Source organism: Acanthochromis polyacanthus, chromosome 15 (assembly GCF_021347895.1).
Source record: "Acanthochromis polyacanthus isolate Apoly-LR-REF ecotype Palm Island chromosome 15, KAUST_Apoly_ChrSc, whole genome shotgun sequence".
Taxonomy (NCBI): Eukaryota; Metazoa; Chordata; class Actinopteri; family Pomacentridae; genus Acanthochromis; species Acanthochromis polyacanthus.
The window spans coordinates 20,699,854-20,718,118 of record NC_067127.1 but is presented as its reverse complement, the minus strand read 5'-3'; the positions used below and the strand labels follow the sequence as shown (position 1 = coordinate 20,718,118).

At 39.0% G+C, this 18,265-nt stretch overlaps 1 protein-coding gene across 8 annotated transcripts in view; it reads left to right on the top strand.

The window, feature by feature from the left end:
• The window catches only part of col13a1 (collagen, type XIII, alpha 1), a 68,264-nt gene that overhangs the window by 33,158 nt on the left and 16,841 nt on the right, over positions 1–18,265 (top strand). For 5 of the 8 annotated variants that reach the window (XM_051960050.1, XM_051960049.1, XM_051960052.1 and 2 more), the window contains 17 exons: positions 272–298; positions 1,705–1,749; positions 5,836–5,871; positions 7,736–7,822; positions 7,936–7,962; positions 8,049–8,084; positions 8,204–8,260; positions 8,350–8,373; positions 8,459–8,512; positions 9,040–9,084; positions 9,265–9,399; positions 10,671–10,742; positions 10,932–10,973; positions 11,067–11,117; positions 11,913–11,939; positions 12,963–13,049; positions 14,660–14,695. In XM_051960050.1, the coding sequence (XP_051816010.1) occupies positions 272–298; positions 1,705–1,749; positions 5,836–5,871; positions 7,736–7,822; positions 7,936–7,962; positions 8,049–8,084; positions 8,204–8,260; positions 8,350–8,373; positions 8,459–8,512; positions 9,040–9,084; positions 9,265–9,399; positions 10,671–10,742; positions 10,932–10,973; positions 11,067–11,117; positions 11,913–11,939; positions 12,963–13,049; positions 14,660–14,695 (888 nt within the window). The remainder of the gene's footprint in view (positions 1–271; positions 299–1,704; positions 1,750–5,835; positions 5,872–7,735; positions 7,823–7,935; positions 7,963–8,048; positions 8,085–8,203; positions 8,261–8,349; positions 8,374–8,458; positions 8,513–9,039; positions 9,085–9,264; positions 9,400–10,670; positions 10,743–10,931; positions 10,974–11,066; positions 11,118–11,912; positions 11,940–12,962; positions 13,050–14,659; positions 14,696–18,265) is intronic. The other 3 variants (XM_051960048.1, XM_051960047.1, XM_051960051.1) reach the window with 3 other exon arrangements.

Sequence of the window (18,265 nt, the reverse complement as noted above, 5' to 3'; positions counted from 1 at the left end):
TGTGCCGTTTATTGCCATTTAAAATTCAGCTGTTCCATCCCGCTTTGTTTTTTTCACAAAATCAGTCCAAAATCCTGTTTCTGTTTTCTGCCATGAGGTTCATGAGCACCAAGGTCGCTAAGGGGACAGAGGAAAGGCCTTTGCAGGAGTGATCTGGCTTTTTTAGACACGTTGCAAATTACAGCGCTTACTGAGGACCTTGTGCTCCATCTAGTGGACCTTTGTGATTGTTGTCAGTAATCATAGTATTTATCTGTGCTTTGCTTCACAGGGAGATAAAGGAGACCAAGGAATTAAGGTGAGTTTTTCTGGCCTTTAATTCTTCTCCCTAAATCTTGGAAGCAGCCATAAATAAAAGATGGAACATAGACAAGAAATCTCAACACCTTCCTTTCTACCCTGACCCAAGTATAGACTATATTGATGAGGCTGATTTATTAATTTGACTTTTTCTTTTGACAAAATAATCTTCACTCAACAGTCCTCTGATAGATTTTTGTGGTAATTAGCACATCGAGCTTGTTCAGTTGCTACAGAGATACCCTTATTTACCCATTTGTTTTGTTTAGTTATTCTGTTGAAACATTTCGCTTTTTTTGGATAATTTAGTCCAGTCTGAGTTAAATGATAGGACAGAAGAATTATCTGAACAATAAATGAATACTTAATCTGTATTTTTTCTGTGCAAGATTCAAAATCATCTACAGTAGTTTGGAAATATGTGTTTCTCTGTATGACAGTCATTTCCGTCAGTCTTTGTGAGTGGCATGAAAGCTTACAAAAAAAGATCAAGTTGAAGTGAAAATGGAAATTTGGAAGTTTGATGGAACAATGTTCTAATCTGTTCCAGAACTGACATTAACATAGTCTGAAATCTGATTTAAAGATTGTGTGTTATGGTCTATAAAGTTGATCAAAAGTCAACATGTCTGACTGTGTGTTACAGAAATAAACTTTGCTTTAGTTTTACACACTTGCAGATGTAATGAGATCGTCGTGAACTTTGCGCTGCTTGTATCTGTGCTACCAAGTATGTCAGTTATTTGGTACAAATAGAAGACCTTCATGTTTCATTGTTTACAGTTTGCTCACTCAGATACTAACTTTATGATGACTTAGGTTTGAGAGTTTTGCTTTATAATTTAATAGTTCATTAACCTCCAGAGACCCGAGCTTTGGTTGGGCTTCCATTTTAGATTTCCTCTAGTTTCTTGTAATTACCATTTATTTGGAGTAACATATAAATGTAATAATCTGATAATATCTAATATATTTTTAGTATATTTTGTTATTATTATTATTATTATTATTACTGTAACTATGACTAACCCAGGTCTTAGGAGGCTACGTGCTAATTCAAATCATATAAAATAAATTTTGTGTCTCCTTTTTTAACAACAGTTTAGGCTGAAGGACCTTACTTGTTCTGTCTGCATGAGGTCTCTACCACCACTAGCTACTTTTATAATTATTTTCCAAGTCAACCACTAGCTGCTTTTGTCCAGGGACCAACATGATAGAGGGCCCTTGATGTCATCTCTAAAGATTTAGATATCCTCCTGTTAGGTCCCTGTCAAGAAAGAGCACTCCCTTTTTTTCCCTGGAGTTTTGGCTCATCCTTTTGATTTTCCCCTGGTTGAAAGGGTGTGTCTGCGTTTACTGCCCTGCTGCTTCTCTGAACTGATGTTTCCATCCACACTGTAGGGAGATGAAGGAAAGAGGGGTGTCCCAGGAGAGAGTGGAGAGAAGGTAGAGTGAAAGCTAAAGAGGACACAAGCGCAGAGTTGTGTGTGTGGCATGTTGAGGTTTATTTATGCATGGCAAGATCCCAGATGTCACTGCTGGAGTCCGGATGATTGCAACTTGTTTTAAATATATCTCTTAGTGGAGAGATGTCCACTGTGAGGACATGAAGTAACACTGTAATGGTTTGGTAATATAATCAGTATTGTGTCATGTTTTAGGGGCTTTTTCTTGGAATAAGCACCTTTTTAAAGACGTTTTGTTTTCGTTTTAAGCTGTGAATATGCTTGGAGAGCCTGTTTTTGGCCTTATTTGTATTTAAAATGCTATCATTGGGCTCTCTAAATCATTGAAATAATGAATGTTGTACTTTGTTCAGTTACCACCAGTTCATCCCCTAATTAAAAAAACTCCGTATCACATTCTAGAAGAAATGACAGCCATCTTTGTTGTAACAATGCCAAATTCCATTTTCCACCAGTCCTGATAAAATTTTGATTTAACATTCCGGGGAATTAGCTTGGGGCTGCACAGTGGATTGGTGGTTAGCGCTTTCGTCTTGCAGCTAGAAGATCCCCGGTTCACATCCCAGCATTGGCGCGATCTTTCTGCATGGAGTTTGCATGTTCTCCCTGTGCCTGCATAGGTTTTCTCTGGGTACTCCGACTTTCTCAAACAGTCCAAAAAACATGCTGAGATTAACTGATGATTCTAAACTGTCCATAGGTGTGAATGTGATGTGATTGTTTGTCTGCATATGTAGCCCTGCGACAGACTGGTGATCTGTCCAGAGTCAGCTGGGATAGGCTTCAGCTCCCTCGTGACCCTAATGAGGATTAAGCAGTGTATAGATAATGGATGGATGGAAAATAGCTTCCAATGAACAACAGGGACAACTGATATGCTTTTTATTTAAATATTTTAATCAGTCTTAGATTATTGCCCAGCCCTGTCAGTCATTATCTCTGCTACAATAAGTCCACAGCGTCCCTGCCTCTAAATCAATTAGCAAACCTATTTCTCTATTTTCCATGCTTGTTCTCTGATGAATTACAGCACTTTAGGAGTCCCAGCTGACATGGACTTAAAGCTTTCCCTTGGCAGCTGCATGGCAGTAGAAGTCGCAGCCATACATATGCATGTTTTCTCCATTAAGTATTTCAGACTGATGAGGGAAAGAGGAAGAAAAAGTCAAAGCAGAAAAACGTGCATATCCCTGGGTATCCACAGGAAACAGCAATCTTAAAAGACTTTTAATAATAAAAAAAAAAGGAAGCGATTTTGCAGACTAATGCTTCAATGTTAAAGGATGGTCGCCTGAGGAGTTGAGGCTTCGACTCAGGGGAAATCTGTTCTATATATAATCACAGAGAGCCGACTGCTAGTGCCTTGAGTGAAATACAGCAAAGCGAGCCAGGTAGAGGTTTTGCGGCATACCCAATAATATCTTAATAATATCTTCGTGGTGCTGACCACAAATGATGACTTCTCTAGACTTCACCTCTTCCCTTCCAAAGCACCCGGCAGGCAAAAGGCACATGTTCAACCATGAAGGAACCAGACACAGCAAGTGCCTCAAAACTTCAGCCCATCTGTCACTGTGCTTAAATACTCCATTACTTTGCTTTAGGCTCATCTAAGAGCTGTCTTTGAAAGCAGCTTTAATTTTACTTTTTTTGGTGGAAGTGGGAGGAATAACAGACAGTGATGATGAAAGTGGATTAACTGACAGACCAAAGTGTATGTCAACAGTTGCACTTGTTTGATTAAAAAGGCATCTCTGCCTCCTTTCCCTGCAAAAGAGAAGCCAGGAGGTACCCAGCTGGATGAACCGATATTAGTAGAGGGAAAAGTTCCACCACTTTTTTGGATTAGCCAGATATTTGCAGGCAACAAACATAAATCCAGTGCCACTGTTGATAGACAACCAAGAGGACAGAGGACTAAATGCAGACACCAAGGCAGAATAGGACAAAGGAAAGTCAGAAAAAGTGAAGGCGCATGTACCAGATCATGAGGTGGGTTTATCAATGAAAGCTAAGTGTCAGGAATGGAATACAGGCAAATACAGGTACCAAAAAGAGTGGCTAGAACAAACAACACAGACAATGAAAGCAGGAGAAAATTAGGCATCAAGTGTGTATGGGTTATAGCTAATGTAGGAAAACAGAAACACACAGAGGACAATTGTGTTGGTGTTGGTATCTAGAACCAACTTAAGAGGTCTGATCTGGTAGCTTTGTGGTTGAATTAGACCGCCCATTGTACCTCACACAGCTCTACATCATTGCCTGTTATTGTAATAATGAACAGTATTCTGATTGACAAGTAAAATTGTTCTTGGACACATACTGTTTGCTAATAAATAAAAGAAAAATCTGAGGAGCTTCTTTAGAGCAGTTTGGCACTGATGCGTTTTACCATCATTATTTTCACTGATGTGCAGTGCTTCATTTGTATATTACCTATTAGCAGGGAGCAGATGAGGTTTAATATCTTTCCTCTAGAGCGTTACAAAATGATTTGGCTGCAGTACAAACAGGAAATAAATTATCCTGCAGCATCATTGGAAGATAATTAGTCTCATTAATTATGAGTGACTGACTGTTTTAAACTCATCCATCCTTATCCTTCCCTCTGAAGTTAAAACCCTATTGCTTCATGCCTTCAATAAAGACCTTGTCAAGTTGATGAATCATGATTTGACATTACAGTGTGACAGTTCCCTGTGAGCCTCCAGCAGGGATGCTAGAATAGTAACATGGTAGATGAAGGAGAAACTTTTGAGGCAACAAAACAAACACTACAAGCTTAGCATGGATCAAAGATTGATGTTTCTTCTTTGTGGGAGTTTTGTGGTGGGGAACATCTCTATTGAACTGTTCTTTTTGTTTGGAGCCATCACTGCTCAGGTCCTGCTAAGTGTAGCAGGGTTAATGAAGATCCAGCAATGCTTTCATCTGTCCACTCGTTAGACTCAACGGTTGTAGGAAGTGGGCATAAGCCACTGCTCATTTTAGCTGGCTACGTCCTTCCTTTCACTGTCTGTGTGTTACCGTTTTCTTCACAATGGGAAGCTACAACTTCAGAGCAGCACCCTGCCACACTGAATATTTCAAAATTCCCTAAGGATCTGGATTATGTTTTAACACAATAGTTGCAGCTGCCAGTAATTTGAGGGAACACTAACTTCCTATTCTTTGTTAACACAAACATTTTTATTGAGTTGTTGGTGACACATGACAGAAGTTCACCAGTCACAGCTTTTCATTTCATCTTATGCTTTCACATGGTTATGAATTCTCAGTGGCTGCACAGTGATTTGGTGGTTAGCACTGTCGTCTTGCAGCTAAACGATCCCCCCGGTTCGCGTCCCGGCCTTGGATCTTTCTGCATGGAGTTTGCATGTTCTCCTTGTGCATGCATGATTTTTCTCTGAGTACTCTGTCTTCCTCCTGGAGTCCAAAACATGCTGAGGTTAACTGATAATTCTAAATTGTCCATAGTTGTAAATGTGAGTGTGTACTCCCTGGACTGGTCACCTGTCCAGAGTGTCCCCTGCTTTCACCCTAAGTCAGCTGCGATAAACTCCAGCCCCCCTGCAGGATTAAGCTGTGTATAGAGTATGAATGGATGGATTATCAGTCCCAAACTGTCAGACATAAATGCTATTTTGTGTCCTGCTGCAGTGACCTCAGTTGTTTTCTGTCTCTTTGTAGTTGCTTTGTGTCTCTGTTGTTGTTGTTGTTGTTTTGCATTTCTTCATGGTCCTCGGCATCTCATGGTTATTTTCTGTATCTTTGCAGTCTTGTTGTACCTTTTTGGGTTGTTTTGTGTCTCTTTACGGTCATTACACATCTCTTTGTGGTGGTTTTAGCAGTTAGTTGAGGTGTAACTTATACCCAGAGTCCCCTCAACTCTTGGGCCCTCGGACAGACATGTCTGTTTAGTAAGCAATCAATGTCAGTGCATGAGTATCTGCTTTCTAATCTGTTTGTCTATTTTTTTTCAATACCTTTAAAAAAATGTATCTCATCTGTTTTCCTTTTCTATCTTTTTTGTTTGTTTGTTTTACTATCATGGTCATTATAGGGAGAGCCAGGTTTCCCAGGGGCTCCTGGGATAAAGGTAAAGTCATTCTTCAGCAGTTTGTGTGGCAGTTGTCATATACCCAGTCAGATCTGCAGGTCATAACTGTCCTTCTTCCACTGCAAAGGGTCAGGCTGGCATCAGTGGTACTCCTGGCATCCCTGGCAAAAGGGGTTATAGGGTAGGCCTGGAACTGAATGAACATGCTGTGTGGTTGTTCCTCTGTCAGTCATTATTATTCCTCTAGTAACTGGATATCTGTAAAGTCTGAGAGTAAACAGGTTATTTTGTGTTTGTAACATCTCGAAGTACCAATTAAGTCACAAGTGTTTTGTTGTTCCTTTCTGTCCTGGAAGTTATGCTTTTTCTTCTTGTTTGCTGAAGAGCTTTGTCCTTTATAATGGATTTTATAATCAGCCTTAATCACTGGTTCAAAATTAGACTGACTATTCTTTTTATCACAAAACCTGTTCACATCATACAGTATGTGGTTTCTAACAACACTCATACGTACACGCATTCTTTGATTCATTCTGAATTGATTCATACTGAATCAAAGAAGAATGGATTGTCGGAGGCCGTTCTTGGATGTGCTGTGAGCTGAACTGATGTGGAACAAATGATTGTAACTTCCTGCTGACTAACTTTTTTTTCTGGAGATGCTCACAGTCTCCATTAGTGGAAAGAATTTGCTCGGTTGTCAGGGAGATAAAATAAGATCCATATTTCGTCACAGAGCAGGTATACTGTAGATTACAAATCAGGTTTGGGGAGGCAACCAAGACCCTCACCGTGACCAAAGACTAGGATAGACATGACACCACAGTATGTGACTGGACTGTCAGAAGAACTATCCAGAATCTCCAAGTCATGAGAAATCAAACCTTATTCAACATCACTAGTGCACAACATCGAAACAGCATCACCTGTGAAGCTTGAGCTGTGGGAAACACCACCATGGTGAAACAGCAAGGAGACTGATTGGACACAGCAGACACGGTCACTTGTTTTTAACAAAAAATTTGAAACAATCACAGCACTTACTAAAAAGAAGCCAAAAGTCTTCCGAGCTGGACTTTGTGGACGACTGGAGAAGGATCAAGGCAGACATTCACATCTAATAAAGACCATTTTTGAACAGAGACAGATGTCACTATCAAAGTTTGTGTTATGGTCATATGCAACCACTTCACCAACGCTCCGTACATAGAGCGCATCACGGCAGTAAAGCTTTCTTCGTGACAACTGAGCAACATTGTTTCACTGGTGAAGACCACGTCATGCAGACAGAAGCTCTGGAAAAGTAATTAGCAAGTAAACAATGATTCAGGATTTGTTTGATCAAATTGCATGAGGTGAGATGGTCACTAGAAAAAAACGTTTTGACCATTTCACCTACTCAAATTCTGTCATTGTTTGATGTTCATTTCTTGTTAATGTGTGCACATTGAACTACAATGTGCTTATTGTGTGACTCATCATTGCTTCAGTCAGTTGTGTGAACTACCTCAAGATATGTGTAGTTTGTAATTGATTTGTTATCTGTAGTATATGAGCCTTGATGTTAAATATCCTTGTAGTGAAAAGCTTTTATTTGTTATCTGCAAAGTCAATGAGGAAATTATAGGTTGTTTTCTTTGCATATTTAATGCATTCATTGGATAATTCATTAATTACTCTCGGTGAATATGTAAAAGTGCATTTATTGGAGCACTCAACTTTTAAGCTCCTATTTTTATTTATTTATTTGTCAGTCATTTGCTTAAATATTTACAGCAGATATGAGGAAAACCGAGTCAGTGGCAACTGTGGAAACATTTTCTTTTCAAAATCTATTTGTTACTGTCTAGTTAATGCGAATTTGTGTACAATCAGTTAAGACTTCTTTCTCTATGTATCTCAGGGGGACAAGGGAGAGCCGAGCACGACCGCCCAGGGAATTAAAGGAGAGCCAGGTTCACCAGGACTGCCAGGCCTGATTGGACCCAAGGTGAAAGGAAATAGTTTTTGTTGGCCAACATATGCCTCCTCAAGCAATGCCTCCTAAAATACTAAGTAAAACTTTTGCAGAAGCCAGTGCTCAGTTTAACATTATTTTTACAGGGTGACAAAGGTGACCAGGGTGAAAAGGTAAGACACTTAAGCAATTTTCAAAATACAAACATAACCTGAGTAGATTTTTAGACAGATTTGACTGAATTTGATTTAACCTCTAGGGGGAAGTAGGCCCTGAAGGCCCAGCTGGACCAAGAGTGAGTCTGCCCTGGTGGTTTTTTGACACCATGTTGCACATATTGCCGTATAGTGCAATTGAATCCAGTTTTTAAAATTATGTCCATGAATTTTACAAATGGTCTATTTTGTCTTACAGGGTCCTCCAGGCCCAACTGGGGAGCCAGGAAAAGCTGAAATTCAAAACAATGAAAATGTATGTTACTCTTAATTAGTTAAACTTTTCTTAGATGAAGAAAAAACAAAAATAATGAAATGGTTTTAACTGATTATGTTCCTTCCCAGGATATCCGCAACATACCCCTTATGGTAAGTACTTTTGAGAGTTTATGACATCTGCAAACACACTTCTTCTATTACTTCCAAGTATTAACATGATCTTCTATCCTCCCAGGGTCCCCCTGGATTACCCGGACCCCCAGGGCCCTCTGGACTTCCTGGCACCAAGGTAGGAGAAATTTTAGACTAAAAATTGACATATGGTGCTCTAACACTATTCTGGCTATAATAAGATTAACTTGTTAGCATAATATATGCCTTTGGGTCCCTATTCCCCATGCTGGATTGCTAGTACCCCAGGTTTTTATTCCAGTTTTTTGTTATTATTTGAACGGCTATCAGGAATGACCCAAGGATTATGTAGTAATGAAGAAACTGCTGTAGTTCTAATTGTACTTCAGTAGTGCAGCTTCTCTATGGTCATATTCAGGCAAACTATAACTCTATAAAAACTTATGCAGCACTTGCATTCATTTAGATGAGATCTGTTGTGCAACACAGTGGCTCAACGTGAAAAAATAAATATTGCAGGTTAGGCATGTGCAGGTATGTGTTCCATGTGGATTACTTTGTGATGTAAATCCTGTATTTATATTGTTGATTTTGCGATAGTTGCACCAAAAGATAAAAATTCTGTCTGTGAGTTCTGTCAAACACTGTTAATTACTTGGTAATCCGATCTTGGTGTGTTCTCAGGGTGAAGTTGGTCTACCAGGTCCACCGGGACTGGATGGAGAGAAGGTAAGTACTGCGTATTATTAACCAGGCAGATTTACTCTAATTGTGAAAGTCTGCTAAAGGTGAGAGTAATGATTAAAGTTAAAAACATGATTTGATTTAAATGTCTGTTTATCTTGAAATACGTTTTTCTCTTACTCATGTTTAACTAATTGAGGCAACTTCGATGTCATATGTCCTCAGGGACCCAGAGGGAAGCCTGGAGAGCCCGGTCCTGCAGGCCCAGCTGGTTCCGAAGGTCCCAGAGGAGAGGGTGGTGTCATGGGCTTCCCAGGACCCAAGGGAGACAAGGGAGACATGGGTCCATCTGGATCACCTGTGAGTGATTGTGTTAACCACACACCACACTATATCACACCATCTCCTGGGGTTTCTCGACTAAAGCCTGAGTCCTACATCTGTTATTATTCAGAGGGAAGGCCTTGGTTTTTACAGCTGCCCTCTTATTATCTAATTAGAGACTCACCAGCTTGGAAGAGACCCCAGGAATGACACTGAGTTCAACATTTAATTCACTGTGGCATGGATCCCAAATGTGCCCCCATAGAAAGAGCTCTGCTATTTGTAGCTATGAAAACCTTCAGTCAGTGCAGCTAGTTTTTGATATTTGTATGCTTGACAGTTAGCTCTGACCTATTAACAAAGACATTCATACTGGATTATGCTTTCTTTGGTTGTTGATTTTTTAAAAAAGCATAATCGTAATTGATGACAATTAGCAAATTCAGTTTTACCTGTGCTGTATGGTTTATAATATAAGCTGGATGGTTTTGAATCTCGAGCTGGATGCTCAGTTTTCTATTCAAAGACAAATCAAAAAGAGCGGATCACATGTTATCCCATCATGTGCTTGAATTGTGCAATTCCATTTATCAAAGTATCATTTGCAGGCGTATGAACATGTTAGTTAATGGAGCCCTCCTTTAGTGGAAACATACATGTGCACATATGGGGAGTGATGGTAGAACATAACCTTTTTTTTCCTAGATAAAATAATAAATAAAATGCTCCTTTACAAGTAAAATTGCTCATTTCAAAAGTTAAAATAACATTTACAAGGATTATTAGAAAAAAAACATATTTCAAGTACAAAACAGAAATACTCAAGTACAGTACATCAGATTTGTGTACCTAAGTTCAGTACTTATTTTCTTTTCTCCATTATGGCTAAAAGTAATCCAAACATGATGTCTTAGCAGAACTGCTACATTAGTTGTGTGGTTGGATGCTGTTGGGGGGTTCCTCTTTCAAAGCTACATAATTCTCAGTTGTCATCACTGGCTGTATAAGAATTACAAATCACCACCCTGATCCTCAGGACCAGCATCAGACAGCTGACACTGAGCTACACAAAAAACAAAGTAGGCAAAATAGGCATTATAAGTGCAGGATTAGAGCCTATGGGCTCTTGAAAACCATTGATTTTTAACTGGTGTAAAGTTTTGGTAATGAACACATTGACTGAATAGAAACCGCACATTTTCATCTGTCTATTATGTTTTCTTTAAGTAAAGATTACCTGAATCAGTCCCTGAATTCAAATGTTCTGCCCTTATCGTGATGTCTGTCTCCCCTTCCTTGTTCTGTAGGGTTTAGATGGCCCTACAGGTGAAAAAGGGGCCACAGGGTCCCCTGGCTCTATTGGATTACCTGGCGCAATGGTACGCAATGGTGCCCCTCAGCATGCATCTTTCTGGATGCAGTGTCTGATGCGGCTAAAGGGGGAACAGTGTAATACATTTTGTATTCACCCCAAGTGCTGTGTGAAGTTTTTCAACCACTTAATAGTTTATGTGATTAAAAAAAGCATCAACTCTGTGTGTCTATGTCTTTCTCATGTATTGTCACAGGGACCTAAAGGTGAACCTGGAAATGGAGGAAGGTCAGAAATGGTGAGTGTCAGTCATAAATCCACTTTGTGTTATTTCAGAACACATATTTTCTGAACTGAAGCCTTGGTTGTGTTTGTGTGTGTCTGTTTTTAGATCTATGGTCCTCCAGGGCCCCCAGGACCTCCAGGACCAGTTGGCCCAGCAGTGAGTCAAATATGCCATTTATCTTCTAAATCTATAGACTAAAGGCCTTGTGTTGTCATAACACTGTAGTCTAGTTGCATCTTAACAGGTGCATTAGGAAAGTGAAAGAGCTGTAAATCAAGCAGTTCTGCCTACACTGTTCTGAATAGGTCTAAACTGGTAAAGTAAGTGAAGACTCATTAATGCAGACATAAATGCTGTAACTTAATGTTGCCTGAATTGAAAAGTGACATTTAAGAGTAAAACACTATTGAAGGTAGGCAATTTACAGAATGTTAAATCCATCAAAGATTCAGATGGAAAACAAGAATTTTGTGCACATAGTTCAGCATTTATCTGAAGTAGAAATGCCATCATTTTAGTAATATCTGTCCTCTGCCATAAATTCTACCTATCCACTTAACTTCTCAAGTGATCCAGTTCATGCTGAAATACAACTTGTTGTTTCTTTAGGTCTTGGGAGCATAGGTACCATTTCAGTGTTTAAGGGTCTGCTGTGCTTTATCTTCACTTACTGGCAAAACTTCTGATTTGTTGCAGTTAATTTTCTAAAGTATATCAAAAAAAATTCCAATGCCTCAGTTATTTCATTAGAGATACATTTATGAAGTGGAATTTATTCATAATAAAACAAAAAATACTTCTATATTCTTTGCTCTGAACATTTATATTTCATTCATCAAAAATATTTTACTTTTTTTTTTTTCAATCTATTGAAAGTAAATGAAAAAGCATTGCTTGCAGCAACAGTATAGTTTGTGTCAGTAATCCCACTGTTTTCTATTTTCCATCCAGGGATCTCAAGGATCCTCTGGGCCTAAGGTGAGCTTCTGTTTTCACAAAATACACCCTCACATTATATTAAATTTGCCTCCAATTTGCAGGCTACAACAGACCCGAGTACACCTCTATGCAATATATCTTGTATAAAATCTATAATTGCCTTTTTCTGTGTATTTCCTCTTTTTGCCGATCAAAAACAAGCACTTCCCATTTGACACAGCTCAGACAGTGTGAAATGCTTTACGTAACATTAACTTCTAAAGAGAGCGTCCAAGAAATAAAACCCTGGCTTGCACTTTAGTACAAAACTGCAAAATGAATGAAACTTTCTTAACAGACATGAAAAGAAGCCTCATAAATATTAGGTCAGCTAAAACCAAGATAAATTTGTTTGGCTCAGATGGAATCCAGCATGTTTTGCATGGATGCACAGTCCCAACAGTGAAAATGATGTTAGTAGACGGCAGTATGAATGCTTGTACATGTACTAAAATATCTGCTGACAAGATGATTCTCAGTCTGCAGAAGATTAACAGGAGAGGCATATTCCAGCACGACAACAGTCCAGAACATTTTCCACATTTACACAGATTCTGCCGAAGAAAAAAGACAAAAGCTATGACCGCTGACATCATTTTAAGGTTAAAGGTAGAGAAACAAACCCTTCAGCAAAGAGCAGCTGAAAAATATAACCACTGATAAATGGCAGAACATCTCTCTAGACGTTTGGCTTCCTAAATGCTGAGGAGGGTTGAGTCTGTCTCAGCAAACTAAAGCAGGACATGGAGAGTTCTGAAAAAGACATTAATGTCAGTACTTACTTTTTTTTGATATAGTAAATCTAAACTTTTGGTTTTAAATTTTGTATATGAATAAATACACTACTGGTCTACTTAAAAGTAGTGCAGTTACTCTGGGGTGATAGAGTTTGGAACCATTTGACATTTAAGTGATGTTGCACAGGGGTGTACTCACTTTTTGTTTTATGCCGTATGTTTTCTCCGTCAGTCATTCTATGCATGAAAGTGCTGGTATGAAATTTTATCCCACCTTCTTTTTCAGGGAGAACCAGGCATAGGCATCAAAGGAGAAAAGGGAGCGACAGGTCAGAAGGGTGACAAGGGAGACAGAGGCCATCTTGGACTCCCCGTAAGTACACTGGACTCTCTGTTCACAGTCACCTCCATTCATGTGTCAGTATAAAAGCATTATTCGTCATTATGCTGTCAGTCGTATTCAAAATCCTATTCAAATGTTGTAAAATGTGCTTTTATACTCTGCAAAATGGTATCTATCCCTTTGGGCTTTCTATTCTTTGGTCTTGATTTGCACACACATTCAAAAATCATTATGCAGTCTCTCTCAGGTGAACATCTTGTTTCTACTATGCCTGTATAGTCACAAGTTTGTCCCCTGAAACTTGAAATACTACTCAATACAGTGTTTATATGATAGCGACATGTTACAACATATGTCATACAGTGGATACACTACTATTCAAAAGTTTGGGGTCACTTAGAAATGTCCTTATTTTTGAGAGAAAAGCAGTTTTTTTTCAATGAAGATAACATTAAACAAATCCGAAATAATGTGAGGACATTGTTAATGTGGTAAATGACTATTCTAGCTTGAAACAGCTGATTTTTAATGGAATATCTCCATAGGGGTACAGAGGAACATTTCCAGCAACCATCACTCCTGTGTTCTAATGCTACATTGTGTTAGCTAATGGTGTTGAAAGGCTAATTGATGATTAGAAAACACTTGCGCAGTTATGCTAGCACATGAATAAAGTGTGAGTTTTCATAGAAAACATGAAATTGTCTGGGTGACCTCAAACTTTTGAACGGTAGCATATGTACAATACATATTGAAACGTTCTGCAGTACAAGCAAACACTTAAATGTTTTTTGTACTAGGCACAAAGTAAATTTTAAGGGCTACTCAAAGCTGTTGAATACTTCATCCACCATCTGTAATATCGCAAAATTACTTAACAGAGTTGACTTCAAGTTTCTGGCTGCACTAACCTGATATAAACACCAAATGTTTACATTTTAGTTATTGCTAGTAAGTGTCATTTTTTTAGTGTGTGCCCTGGAACGCTGTATTGTGTTGTTAATTTGTTTCATATAACTTGCAGTGTTTCTATAGTTGCATGCGATTTCTATATTGTTTTCAATCTCACAACCATCATCAGTGGATAGGGTTGGCTTAGTTTAATACCTGATGAAGACCATGAGAGGTGAAGCTCCAGAAAAAAACAAGACTTTGGATCTGGAGTTGAGTTTTTAGATTTTTGTTACACACGGATCAGTGCGTAAACAAAGACAGATGCCAAATTCTCAGTGCCAGGATAAGCCTGGTGATCCCCCCTTTTTTTTTAACAGTTTGCAATTTCAGTAGTTTGCCCCAGTTGTATGTAGGCTGCATGTAGCAATACATACTTTGTAAAGGCAGTTGTAGTGAAATAAAAAGATAAAGTATGTGATTTAGAACGCAGCTCTAATGTGTAGTATTACTGTGAGCAACAACATGGCTGTAGACTTGATGTCACTCACTTTACCTCCACCACTTCCACCACCCTTCATTTGTCATCACCTGAATGTGTTGTTGAAGTCACTTGAGTCACAGCTTCACCCACCCCCCCACCACCACCACCACCTCCCCACCCCACCACCACCTCCCCATCCCAACCCCCTTACCCCATCTTCCTCCCCCATCATCTCTGCTCTCTAACTTTGTACAACGCCATACAGGGGGCTCATGGGTTAGACGGCAGACCGGGTCCAGTGGTGAGTGGCGCAAGTCCTGTTCCGGTCCCCTCGCCCTCTTCCTCCTATTTTCTCCTCCTCGTCTTCCTCTTCCACCACCTCCTGCTGCTGCTTGCTTGATGTCTACCACATCTGCTCGTCATGTCTGCTTGCTTTTTTTGCTTCACATGCTTGTCCTCTGTCTCTTTTCCATCCTTAAGAAGTCCTATCAGTGACAGGACTGTTCAGGATTGGGTTCTGAGGAAACATTGGTATTGAGCTTCTACCTTCATATCAAACATGGCAACTGTTTATACTATATGTGAGGTTTATGACTCCCTTTAACAGTCTGTGTTCCATAGCACCTGAACAACAAACCCATCAGAACTAGCCATTATCTGTCTACACCTGACTGATGTTAGTTAGTGTAGTTTTTTTTTTTTAAGTTGTTCCCCATTCACATAGGTTTCTCAACACAGATTATGGACAAGACTGTTTTACAACTGTATGTAATGTCCCACTCACTAACTCACTACATATCTGTATAGCAGAGTACTGACCTCAAAAACTCAACCAGATCTTGTTCTGAAGCAGGCTTATGAAAAGTTCTGGCTTTATTCTCTTTAATTTACCACATTTTAGTACATCTACCTGCTGTTGCAGTAACTTAAGGATAATGTCCCTTTTACGTTTTATGACCGTATTTCAAAGATGTTTCACATTAATTAGAAAATGGATCCACAAAATGCAATGGCTCTTAACGTAAACTATCCAGAGAAAATGAGTTTTTATATCATTTAACAAATACAGAACAACAAGTAGAAATATTGGATTAATTTGATACATTTATTTAGTCGTGGCAATGATGTGGCTGTTTGTTTCCTTTTGCACAATTACTTTTATTTGAGAGTTTACAAATTGAGAAATGCCATCAGTGCTTTGTGGGTATAAGAAAACACTATAATAACATATCATTTTCCAGGACAAATCATGAGGAAGTTATGGTTACTTTGGTGGTTACTTTACTGTGGATGTATTAATCTAGATGTGTCAAGCTAAATTTATTTCATGCCTTCCTGAAATCTATTCATTATCTCCTGCCACTCCTAAACTACCACTACCCTTGAAGTAGAATGTTGCCAAGTCATTTTGAATTTAATCTTTGAGTCATTCCATCTCAGATCATGACATTTTTCTGACAATTTTAACAAGATTGAACCACTTTCAGCAAGTTTGTTCACATACTGAAGTTTGTGGCTAATATCTCAAGATTTATTAAGGATAAAAATATCAAACATCCACTGGTAATTATTGAATTCATAATCCACAATATCAGACAAACAGATCCAGTAACCTCTGATTATTGAAATTGAAAACAAAAATGAGGCACTCATGAAAGGTCCCATCTTGGACCACACATTAGCAACTGTAAGTAGCTATATGTCTCAATAAGAAATACCTAACCACAATAATAATATACATTTTTTTAAAGTTATTTTCAATTCCTTTCATAACTGCAGGTATGCAGGTATGACTAGTTGTACCTGATAAACTAAAATATTGCTCGATTCTCTAATCCAAGTCGATCAAAATTCTGGAGTTCCAAATGTTTCCCCAAATATAACAACAAAAAAATGTTGGCATGTTTTGTATTTTTCATATTTTTAATTTCCCATTTAGTTTTTTTTTTTGTAGTGGGAAGTTTATATGTCTCTCTCAGATTACATTAGCTGATAATCTGATGTACTTTTGTGAGCCAGACTTTAGGGGTAAATTTATTCTCAGCTTTGTTGTGGACACCGATGGAATCAGAATGGATTCTCTTGCTTTGTGTTCCATTGGTAATAAACTCAGCCTTCTAAACCAATGTCACAATATTTTACAGATAATATACATGTACTCACAGTAAAAGTGTGAGTACATGAATATTTGTAGTAAATGCTGAAGAGTTTCCCCTCACACGTATTTTCCGATAAGTGTATGAACTCAGAAGTGTAACAGTTTAGTAATAGGTTTCTCTATGTTACAAAATGGAGTCAGACGGTGAAATATATACCCATCGTAAAAAATATTTTTCTAGCTATGTTGGGAGAACCATTTTGAAACTCCAGAACTCTGTTCTACTTGTGTTAGGCTACTGAGGAATATTTTTGTTTTTGCGGTTCAACTTGTCAGAGCTGCTACTCGTCCAATATTGTAGATTCTGAATCAATGGCATAATAAGAAATAAGTGACATTGTCAGGCTTTAACTTGAACAGTTCCTGAGATATTGTTGTTCAAACACGGCCTCTTATTTCAATTAGCAAAACAAATTCTGGAAGAGGGTTGATGGAAAGCTTAAATATATATACTGATCAGGCATAATATTATGACCACTGATAGGTGAAGTGAACAACACTGATCATCTCTTAATCATGGCACCTGTTAGTGGGTTGAATATATTAGGAAGCAACTGAACATTTTGTACTCAAAGATGATGTGTTAGAAGCAGGAGAAACGGGCAAACGCAAGGTTCTGCAGTCAGTAAAGTCGTCCAAGGAACGAACAGTGGTGAACTGGCGACAGGGGTCATGGGCGGCCAAGGCTCACTCATGCACGTTGGGAGCGAAAGCTGGCCCCTTTGGTCCAGTCCAACACACCAGCTACTGTTGCTCAAATTGCTCAAGAAGTCACAATACAAAGTGCATCACAGTTTGCTGCATACGGGGCCGCATAGCCGCAGACCAGTCAGGGTGACCTCTGTGCACCACCAATGCACACATCAGCATCAGAATTGGACCATGGAGCAATGGAAGAAGGTGGCCTGGTCTGATGAATCACATTCTCTTTAACATCACGTGGATGGCCTGGTACGTGTTCGTCATTTACCTGGGGACCACATGGCAACAGGATGCACTATGGGAAGGAGGCAAGCCGGCAGAGGCAGTATGATGCTTTGGGCAACATTCTGCTGGGAAACCTTGGGTCCATCCATCCATGTGGATGTTACTTTGACATGTACCACCTACCTAAGCATTGTTGCAGACCATGTACACCTTGGAAATGGTATTCTCTGGTGACTGTAGCCTCTTTCAGCAGGATAATGGTTCAAGAATGGTTTTAGAAGCACAACAACCAGTTTGAAGTGTTGACTTGTCTTCCAAATACCCCAGATCTCAATCCAATTCAGCATCTGTGGGATGTGTTAGACAAATATATATGATCCATGGAGACCCTACATCTTAACTTACAATACTTAGAGGATCTGCTGCTAATATCTTGGTGCCAGATACCACAGCACACCTTCAGGGGTCTAGTGGAGTCCATGCCTCGATGGGTCAGGACTGTTTTGTCAACAAAAGGGAATCAACACAAAATTAGGCAAGTGGTCATAATGTTATGTCTGAGTTGTGTATATATGTATATCCTGCAAGTACCATTTTGAATATAATGGTTTATGATTTTTAAAAAATCAAGGAAATCAGAGATGGTCTAGAAGAAGGTTGACGATCTGAGATGGATGAACTGTTTTTTGCCAGTACTGCATAAATCATCAGTGCTCAATCCTGCCTAACAGTTTCCTGCCTGCTGATCCTGTACCAGCAGCGGGCTGCAAAGTTGCCATTGCTACG